Source organism: Falco punctatus (genome assembly GCF_963210335.1).
Source record: "Falco punctatus genome assembly, chromosome: Z".
NCBI lineage: Eukaryota > Metazoa > Chordata > Aves > Falconiformes > Falconidae > Falco > Falco punctatus.
The window spans coordinates 31515875-31526559 of NC_137586.1; the positions used below are offsets into that span (position 1 = coordinate 31515875).

At 36.4% G+C, this 10685-nt stretch overlaps 1 protein-coding gene across 13 annotated transcripts in view; it reads left to right on the forward strand.

The window, feature by feature from the left end:
- Positions 1-10685, forward strand: part of KDM4C (lysine demethylase 4C) — a 308684-nt gene that overhangs the window by 98723 nt on the left and 199276 nt on the right. Inside the window, exon 9 of one of the 13 annotated variants that reach the window (XM_080372285.1) lies at positions 1083-10681. The exons of the other annotated variants lie outside the window; for them this stretch is intronic. Coding sequence (XP_080228411.1) covers positions 1083-1118 — 36 coding nt within the window. The 3' untranslated portion in view covers positions 1119-10681. Of the gene's footprint in view, positions 1-1082; positions 10682-10685 lie in introns of those variants that run through there. 13 annotated transcript variants of the gene reach the window in all.

Here is a 10685-nt window from a genome sequence, read left to right on the forward strand (position 1 = left end):
GTGCTGAACAAGGGGTGAGGTTCAGTTATTAGAACTGGTGAATAGAAATATTTACAAATAATTCTTTTGTGTCTAATAAAATTTTTCTGAAGCAGCTGGATAAAAGACACTTTAGTCTTAGAAATATCTGCTATTCGTAATGTTCATTAGCTGCAGGGTGGGACACCCTCTGCCCCCACCCCTAAATATATGGATCATCTATGTTTATTGAACTTACCTTTTTATCTGTTGTTACTTCTAATGAGTGCCAATGTTGCCCTCATGCAAGGGTTACAGTGCAAGAACTCTTGCTTATAGGTGCCAAAACTCAGTCATGATTTTTACCTGTCTAAGTTTTAGCTCCAGCATATGCGTTCAATGAACTTTATGCACCCTAATTTGATACTGAGAACCAGGTCCAGATTTAAATTTGCAATGAGATCCTGTGTTTTTTGTGTACAGGCAATTTTTTATTTTCTTTCATAGGATTCTGTTTTTTCCTTGCTCCAGTTTTGTAAATATTTGCACAACTTAGATGTTGGCAAATCAGTTCCTAATTACAGGAATCCCCCTAGAAAGCACATTCTTTGACCTTGTGTAGAGCTTCTGGAGTGCATGGTCCCACCTAAGCGTGATAGGAGAAGATAGTTCACAGAACAGAGAATTGGGTTAAGATGGAGGTTGTCCAGGAGATTGGTGATGTCCATAGGGTTCAGTCAGGGCTTTTGAATTTTTCTTTATGCAGTGGTGAGTATTTTAGTTTCTGTCCTTCCATTTTCCTCTTGTCACTGTTTAAATCCCCACACTGCCCTGTCTGTTGCTCTTCCGAATTCTTATGTCAAGAGTCTCTCACAACTCTCCATCTCTGCTTGCCCAAATCAACACCCATACCTTCAAAACCTTTCAGAGAAGGCACTGGCATTTCCAAATACTGCTTCCCTTGCTCGCTGTGTGTTTTGTGGCACCACTTGGTCACTTTCAGTATAAATGCATGTAAACTTTGCTGCCTTCTATCAGGGATAGAGTCACACTAAGTGATTTTAATAGTCATTGTAATGATTCTCTTGTATTGCAGCTCCTTTTAAGATGTGATTTGTTTTCAGATGCTGGTGCAGGAGGGCTTTTTGTTGTTTGACTGATCTGTAGAATCTGAGGAGAAAAGCCTACCAACCTTTTCTGCTTGAAACTCAGGCTACTTAAGTATTATTGCTCTCTTTCATAAAATTAAGTCAGTAATTACTCATGTGTTCTTCAGTGGTAGCTGCTTAACAAAGTGTTTTCTGTGGATAGGTTAGATCAAAGTGCTGGCCTGTGGGTTGTATTTTTTCCCTTTGGTGGGATGAAGTGCAGTTGTTTCGATGTTAGGTTTGATGGATTTGTTTGCCACTGCATTCATTAGCTTCACATCAAAAAACTGACAGGCTGTTAAATGAAACTTTGGCTTAGATTTTCAGCTTGACTGTTTTGAGACCTTTGTGAAGATATTTGTTTTTGTGCTGCAGCAGCCGCAAGCAGTTATGACTGTTTTAAAGGGAGGAAAAGTTATTAAAATCCTGATTTGTTTGGGTAAAAGAGAGTCATTGTCTTGAGGATAGCCGTGTCCAATTTATGCTATCCAAACAATATATTCACTGTGAAATACGTATTGAGACATAATATGTATGACTCTAAATGATTTTATCAGAGAAGAAAATAATCTTACCACACAAAAGCACTTTTCCACCTCTCATAATTTATTGAGGTAGTAATTTTTTCTATGAGGATTTTTCAGGTTGCTTTTGTACAACAAAATATTAGTCATGTGTTTAAAACCAAAAATAAAAATTCTACTAAATTGTATCATTATTATTGTTATTACTATTATTTTTAACCATGGGTGAATGATTTAAAGGCCTAGGCTTAAAAAGTACCGTGCTACTCCAACAGCAGTCTTTTAAAACTGAATGTCAAAAATAGCTATGTGCATAAGCTTATGAGTGATTCTCATTTATTTTACTAGTTTTAATGAGGTACTGCTGTCAAGGAAACTTTTTCTTTTAAAACATGGCACGTTGATACATTTGATACCAGTCTGCAATGATAACAGCATCATTCAAGATGTACAAATCAGTGGTTTTACTTGCTGGAAATCATAACTAGCCACCTTATATTACTGACTTGGCTGCTAATACAATCTTACAAGGATTCAGGAATCAGTTATGCTTTCCATTTATGGTCCTGATGTTAGTGAACCACTTCAGAACAAATCCTGTGCATTCAGCAGTTTGACATTTCACTTCATAATCGTAGCGCCACTCTCAGCTTTATAGGTGTCATGGAGTATTCTCCTTTATTTTTTTAATGTTTATTTCTTTTATATTGACCTGTTACTTGTCTTTCGTTTTTGCCCATCTTACTGTCATTGTCTGCTGCCTCTGTCTGGTTCTTACATCACAAACTCAGCATGTCTTGAGAACAGCAGACATTAAAATTTCCTGCTGTAAAATCTATTACTGTAATGGGGAGATTGTCAGTCTCTCAGTGGGCAGTAACTTTCGCACTTCTAGATGTCTAGTGCCATGACATCTTGAATTTAGAATTTTAATGGTTTTAGGAGTAGAAAGGAATAGTAATAATCACAATATTTTTACTTATAAATGCAAAAGAGAGTTATGTTCTGTTGTTGTTTGTACCTTCCCATTTTGGTAGAGCAAATGGTTGTAAGTTTGTAATGTGAAACTTCATTGTGTTTTTGTGTTTTCACAGTCTGTGCTACACTATGTGCAAGTACTGTTGTTATCTGAGAGTAGCGTATTCTGTGAATCTGAAGCTCAGTGTTGATTCTCATGGATCTTTTCCTAGACAAACTTTTTTTTTTTTTTTGTGATGCTAAAGTATGTGCGACTAAAGTTATGCATGCATGTTTCTGGCACAAGGCTGTCATGCAATTATTAAATAAAAATAAAATCAACAGTACTTAGGTTTTTTTTGTTTTGTTTTTTTTTTTAAATGTAGTTTTGACTAAGTAAGGACAATATTCCTTAAAATAAGGCTTTAAATGTTGGAGTACCTTCTGGCAACTTTGAGTGAGTAGAAATGATGGAACCTAATTTCCCTTTTGATTTTTGTTTTCTAAGTGATATTGTAGTTTTTTATATGATCAAAGTAATAAACGAACCAAGTTGGCATACTTGGTGGATGTTTAGAAGTTCTTGTTTTATAGCAGCTTTTACTAAATGAGGTAATTTTTTTCATAGAAAAAAAGTCATTAATTTACAATATATGTACCTTTTCAGGATATAATTTATATGAAATTTTGATTAAATCAGTACAGTTTGCCTTTCCTTATTTTTCATCAGAATGCAGATTATGATTATCCTTCATCTACTGAGGAAAAACTATTGTCAGTAGGTACCTTTCTATCCATATGTTAATGCCCTGGTCTGTAAAGAGAGCTTACTTTCATTCCAGTTTTTTCAAGAAAGAGGAACTTGAAGTACAAAATTATTTTCATAAATTTGAGGTTCACAAGATAGACTCTCTGGGCTTGAATCAGTCTGTTGAAACACAGGGGTCCAACACCATTTGAGACTGCTTGAGATATTTTGCCTTGCTCTGTCAAGCCGGAAGAATACCAGTCTCTGTGAAACCAGTGTTTGTATTTAGAGCTTGAGCAGATGTCACAGAGAGTGGTTCAGGTGTTAGTGTATGCCCAGGCAATTGAAGCGAGCCATCTGTCATTGTATTCTCTTATTTATACCTTTTGCATAAGTCCTAAAAATTAACTGTGTTCTCCTACTCTAAGAGGCAGTCAATTCTCTAGCCTGACTAGAATAATTTTGTATTTTGATACTGGGAGGCGACCTAGCCTGATAGGCAAAAGGATGACTTAAGTGTTAGGGTTCAGTTTCCTAAAACAAACCCATCCCGATCCCCCCCCAACCTTTCTCCTCATAAACCAAGCCCTCGCCCAACTTATGATGAAGATGCCACCATTTTGACTCACGAGCTGACTCAGAGAGGTCATGTCTTTGTGACATACCAGCTGTAGCAGTTAATTCTGGTGCCTAGGTATTGCTGATAAGTGATGTCCTCCGGGTGGGCTAGTGCTGTAAGAGTGAGATTTGCTTCTGTTCCATGGATTTTGTAGTAAATTGCTTCCACCAGAAGGAAGTATAGTCTCAGAATACTAGAAATCATTCTGCTGGTGTTCTTCCATGCAGTTTCTGTTGCTTTCTGACATTGTCTGGAGCTCAAATGCTCAAACCAACACACCTCCCCTGCCCCTTCCCCCCCACCCGCCTTTTTTTAAAAATTTTCCTTCTGTTTTTGTCTTTTTCCTCTCTTCTGTATATAGAAACAAAGCTTTGTGTGAAGATGGTTTTCACTTGATTAACCTGTTTATCTTCTGGGACCTTCTACAGGGTTCACCTCTACTGGAGGTGAATCGCTCCTGCAGTTGCTGCCAGGCTCACTAGGTTTGGCTTAGGGCAAACATACTGTGGAGATAAGCACAAACTTGCAACTTTTTCTCTGTTTTTCTGAGAGTCTGTGGGTTATGATGTAAAAATAAAGAAGATAAGTTGAATAGCAGTATTGCAGATTTGAAACACTCGTGGCTTGCTTACTTTATTTCAAAGAAGACACTGTAACTATAAATACACAATTGAAAATCCCTGACTTAGTCTGAGCAGTAGAGGACATTTGTATGAATGAATAAGAATAAATTATATACCCACATCCAATGGTAACTCCACTAGGGTAAATAAACTGTAGGTGTTACTTGTAGTATAACTGAGCTTACGCAGCCTAGCAGAGATGTGAAATTTGAGCTGAACATGGGAAGATGCCTCAGCTGCAGGTTTAGTGTCACCACTGTGCTTGCTGCTTGAGTGTGTAGGACTTGTTATATGCTACTAGTTAAGAAATCTTGAGGTTTAAAATTCTTGAAAGGATCTTAAAAGATATATATATAACTTGTACTGGTTTGATTTTAGATAAAACCCACAATAAAACATATTACTATCCTTTACAAAAAGGAGGTTATTGAAGTGTATTTTGAAATAATTTTCTGAAATGTTTTGAAGCAAAAGAAGTTGAATGAAGACCTTCGTGGCTAGTGTTGGTTGTATTCAGTTTTTAAGGTTTGTCTTTCTGCTTGAAGCATCAACTAACCACTTGGAAGCTGCCAGGAGAAAATGTAGAATCAATCAGCTTGAAGGTGTCCTCTTTCTCCAAGGGCCACCTCTTCACTCAGTTACAGTATTAAAACCAAAGAAAAAGGTGTATTAATGCTTTAGATAAAGTGCACTTTATGGCTTATTATAAGGCCTTCCACGCATTCTTAGTATGAAATACGTTACTTCATTCTTTGTGAATTTATAATCAATATAACCAAATAACTTCAGTTAACATTCTCTGTTTGTTCTCTGTATGTAATACGGTCTCATATATTCATCACCCTCATCAGATCAGTTACAAACTTTTACATCTTAACAACCAAAACACATGATCTTGCTTTTACCATGTGACATCCCATGTGCTTGGGATTCCAGGGAAGAATTTTTAACTGGAAGTTTCTGTTGCAAATATGTATCTATGTATCTATATATAAAAAGATGGATTGCTCTAGGGAGCTAGGACAGTGCCTGCTTTAGGGGGCAGTCCAGTTTGAAGTATCCAAAAAACGTCTGAATGAAAAATAAAACCTTATTCTGTCTCTCTTGGTGTCATTGTGCTTACGTCTGGGTCTTCCAACCCATTCCAACTAAATTATTTCAGTTACTTCTGCGTACTTTAACAGAGGAGAGTAAATGCTGTGTTTTGGTGGCCTTTTCAAACTATGTTGATAACACAGTGTGTAAGAAAGACAGAGAAGTCTTGAGTATTTTCATGCCTCGTTCTGGGTGTGGTGGGGAGAAATATGTGATATACATAGAGGAGAAATGTAGTTTGGGTACTGCAATTTTGCTTTGTTTCTTTTCAATACCTTTTTTACTTCCTTTTTTACTTCCAATGAATCAAGAGAGAGAGACTGTAAAAATTTAGTCAAAAAAGGGAAAGATACTATCAAGAACAGCCCCCCCCCCAAAAAAAAAAAATTACCTTCTCTATGTTCTTCTTCCTTTTTTGTGTAGATGATGACAGACACAAGATTTTAGAAAAAAACCTAGATAGGATGGCATTTAGTATGTCTATTGAATGTCTTTGAAATTGACTGTGAGGTAATTCCATGGCAAATATGTTTGAAGTTAAAAGTAATTCTAATACTTTATTGTAGATCAGATGATTTGCTGGTTTCTGTGTACTGTAGATGTATGTATTAATGAAATATTTGAACTAATCAGTTTTAAAGGAATTTTAATGCTGGAATTAAAATTACGGTTTAATAAGAAATTATGTCCTAGGTGATGCTGTTAATGTTTTGCGAACGTTATTGGATAGTTGTCAGAGTGGGTAGTGGGACCTAAGGGAGTCTAGACATAACACATCATGGCGAAAGCCTTCACAGATAATTCTCATTAAAGAAAATCTGAATTTTATATATGATCCCCAAAAGTGGAACCTTTAGAAAAGAAAACAGGAAAAGCTTTTGTAGTTATATGTCTTCTTTGTGTAGGTGAGATATCTGATTAGATGTGGCTTCATGATGTGTTGGAGTTTTGCTGATGGAATTCGATGTATTTAGAAGCTGTAAAGAGTGCTGCCTTAGCCTGTTTAATTAAGCGAGTCTCACATCTGTTCTCACTTCGTCTCTAAGGTGCGAGTATAGTTGCAATGGGGTGATAAGAAAAGGATAAAAAAATAATGTGCTAGAGCTTGCTGGGTGTAAGAGGAAGAGAGTTTTCAGTTGGTTAAAATAGACAAAAGAATTAAGGGGTGGCTCTCAGGGTTACTGTATTTTAGACAAATGTGATGCTGGGTAGAGGAAAGACAATGTTTTTTACTGCAGTGAGGCAAAGTCTAACCGTTACTAGAAAATCATCAGGAAGACAGTGAAACAAACACAGATAGCTGACTTCAAGTCTGTACATCACAGAACTACCTATTGTATCTGTGATTATAAAGCAAGTTACTTGGAGGCGGTGGAATTATTAAAATGCTTTTGTCATGAAAGAAACTGTTAAAGAAATAGTAACAGCATTATGACAAATGTCAGACTTGGGAAAAATCTGGGGTGATTCTAAAAATAAATGATGGATTACACATTAAGCAGTTGTGACATCAGGATGACAATAAAGAGTAATGAACAGTAAAAAAATGTATGTTTTGAAGTGGGACACCCTGCATGGAATATAGCTGCAAAGAGAATAGTAAGAGGACTAAAACCATAATGTGCTAGAATTTGCAGGGAGTAAGCGAACATTTTCTTTTCAGTTCTTGTGACACAGGCATTTACAGTCTGAGTTAACTTTGGTGCAGTCCTGGTTAAACTGAAAGGCATGTTCAAGTAATTTACTGAAAAATGACACAGGACTTCATTTTTAGATTTTTATTCTATCTCAGTTAAATTGTGGTTTTGTCTAAATTGCAGGTTTTGTGAGAGGAAATATATCCTCCACTTAAGACAGAGGAGTTACTACTACTAATAAGACAATATTAAACTATTTGGTATGACTAAGTCTATAAAACAGCAACTATCTTCAACTCAGTTTTGGAAATTCCTCTGCTGAAAACAGAGCCCAGAGTGTTTGTGGAAAAGAGGCATGAGGATCTGTGAAATGGAGAGAGAAGAAACAGTGAAGGAAAAAACTGAACGTGAGAGCTTTAAGGGACTGAGCGAGATACAAACAGAATTTCTGTGCTTGCCATTCCAGTGCTTTTTTGCTGTTTGCTTACTCTTGGGTATAGGGGATAAATATTTTTGACCTGTGTGCAAATGGGTTAATATCAAAGAAGTATCTGCTGGCATGATGAATTTAATCTCTTACAAGGAGTGGTCTTAAGTGTTGTTTAATACTCTGAACAAAAAGAATTAGGGCGTTAAGTGGCACATTTTTTTGGCACAAACCCAGAAGTATTTTGTTGGAAAAGATAAGGTAAAAGAACAAGATGTTTAAGTTTTAGACTGGACTTCGGTATTGTGGGAGAGGAGGATGGAGAATGTCTGAAGAGAGATGTATGAGAGGAGGATGGAGAATGTCTGACCATTAGTGATGGGAGATAAGAGAGAGGAGGAGGGAGAATGTCTGAACAGAGATGTATGAGAGGAGGGTGGAGAACTTCTGATCTGACAGGAGATGAGAGAACAACTGGGTATTGTGAAGGAAAGTAAGAAAGATAAACATGGTTATCTAGTAGTCAAAAGTGGTTTGCATGCTCATAGTGATATATAGCTATGTAACTGCATGAATGGTTTCTGCCCTGAGCCTAGTGGTACATACAGCTGGAATTTGTATACGGACTCAGAGATACAAATACGACGTTATCTGTACAAGGAAGTGTCTCTGGTTGCATCACAACTGGAGCTTGTGCCTTCATACGCCACAAGAATAATAACAAGATATTGGACATTTTTGCAGTGCAGAAGTACAATGATAATTTGGGGTGGCTGTGCCTTTAAAAATCTGCCTGTGTTCATTTTTGTCCAGAGCTGGAGAGGAAAATTCTTGAGTTTTTTTCTAAAGCTGGAGCAAGCACATTTAAAAGGAAGTTTTCATTGAACTTGGTAAGAAAGGAGGAACTAATTTGTCAGTCAGGTGTCACTGTGTTGTTAGTAAAGGTCTGTATTCTGCATAGTGTGTTGTTAGTAAAGGTCTGTATTCTGCATAGTTAAATAAAATTGTTGGTGCCTTAATAATCGATCTTTGTATGCTTATATTGCTATTCATAACTATTTGGTCCCCACAGATCTACCCTCTAATCCTTGTTAAACTATTAATCTGTGTGCAGCTAGCCCTACTGATCAAAGTGTTTCCAAGTTTGACTTCAGGATCTGACCCTTTTGTAGTGCGGGCTGCAAAAATAAATCAGTGCTGTATCCTGGAGAAGTCAGTTCTTGGATGAAGTTGCATTATTCTGCACTTGTGCTTCCTGATGAGGTTGAAGTAGCTGCTCCACTCAATGAATTGCTTGGCAGTTCTTAATGGTTTTTAGAAAAAAGGTGCTCCTGACAATGCAACTTTAAAATGTGTATGGGCTCAGAGAATGTGTGCAGTTTGTGTGCATTTCTGACTGGAAACAGATCAAATCCTGTTTTACTTGTTTGGTAATCTCTGATTTATTGACTTTACAGAAGTTGTTCTGTGTTTACCTATATACCCTACCCCTGTTTGCGTTCAAGAGAGCTGGTGCACAAGAACTGTAATTGTCAAGTCCAGTCTATTTAATCTTTTTTTATGTCTGTTTAAGGGTTTTGTTGCTCTAGAGCTGTTCCTCTTTTTCCTTCACATGCTGCCTTCCCAAACTGAAAGTGCAATTTCTACAGTAATCTACAGTTTTAGGAAACTGGGGGAGAGTTCTGTTACTGTTACTCGTAGAAAATGTTCCTTGACATTGTAGAAGTTGTTCTCTTGCTTTGGGTGAAGCAGGTAATGAAAAGTTCTGGACAAGCCTGTTGGTTTTCCGACTGAATCATATACAGTCCTGCAGGTTTGATGTTTGCAGCTAGGGACTAGGCACTCAGCACAGGAGGTATGCTTACAGGGCTTTTCTTCCCATAATGCTCTTTGCAACAGCTGTTAATAATCATGTGTGGTTTACTTATCACTACTGAAAGTTTATAAACTGCTTCAAAAGCATTCTAATTAAGTTCGTTCTTTTCAAAATAGTTTTCTTTCCAGAATCATTGGTTTATTCATAATTGTTATCAAGCAGTTCTCTATCATTTGTTTAAAAAATGAAGTGCCACGTGTAAAAATGTTTCATGCACATTTGTAGAATAGTAATCAACAACTCCTCATATATAACTGGATTGAATGGCAATAATGTTTTCAAAACAGGACAGTTTCATAGTTTTTCTGTTCATAATCTCTAAATCCTGAACAACTTGTAAAAGAAAAAAAACAAAACCAAAAACCTCCCAAACAGTTTAGGGTATCTTGTAAAAGAATTTAGGGCATAGATGTCCTTTTAGGAAATTATTGCATATTTGGATTTTTTCCCCCCTCTCTGCTTACAAAGTGTTCAGAAAGAGTCAGCATTAATCAGTAAATCTGAACAAAGAGGTCATGTACAATCTGTAATTTAAGAGATATCTTTACTTACAATAATTGCAATGTTACCAGTAGAACAGGTGTATGGTTTACTTTGCCATATTTCTGCCCTTTCCCTCACATAAAATAAAAAGGTGGAAGTTCAGTAATTATATTTATATTTATCAGTTTCTGATGGCCAAATCATTGAAAGGAAGAATCTTAGAAAAGTTGTCTAATCTTTACTGCTATGTACTATAGATCTTTGGCTTCTGAAATACAGCACTATATCAGGTGTTGCAGGAGAGAAACAGATGTGCAAACTTTTAGCAAATCATCTCAATATTTGTTTCTTAAGCTTAGAAACATGCAAGAAACACCCAAGGCACACATTTTACACATTATAGAGGTATTTGGTGGTTTTTTTAAATTTTTTTTTTTTTTTTTTTTTAATACTGGTACATGTTAGAATCTGGGGAGCCTTTTCTATTTGTTGTAGTGGAGAGTTAGGTGTATTATTTTATCTTTGCTTACCATTTTAGAATGACATTCTGGACGTCTCTTCTTAAATCTTCACTTTTTCTTCCTTGTGAT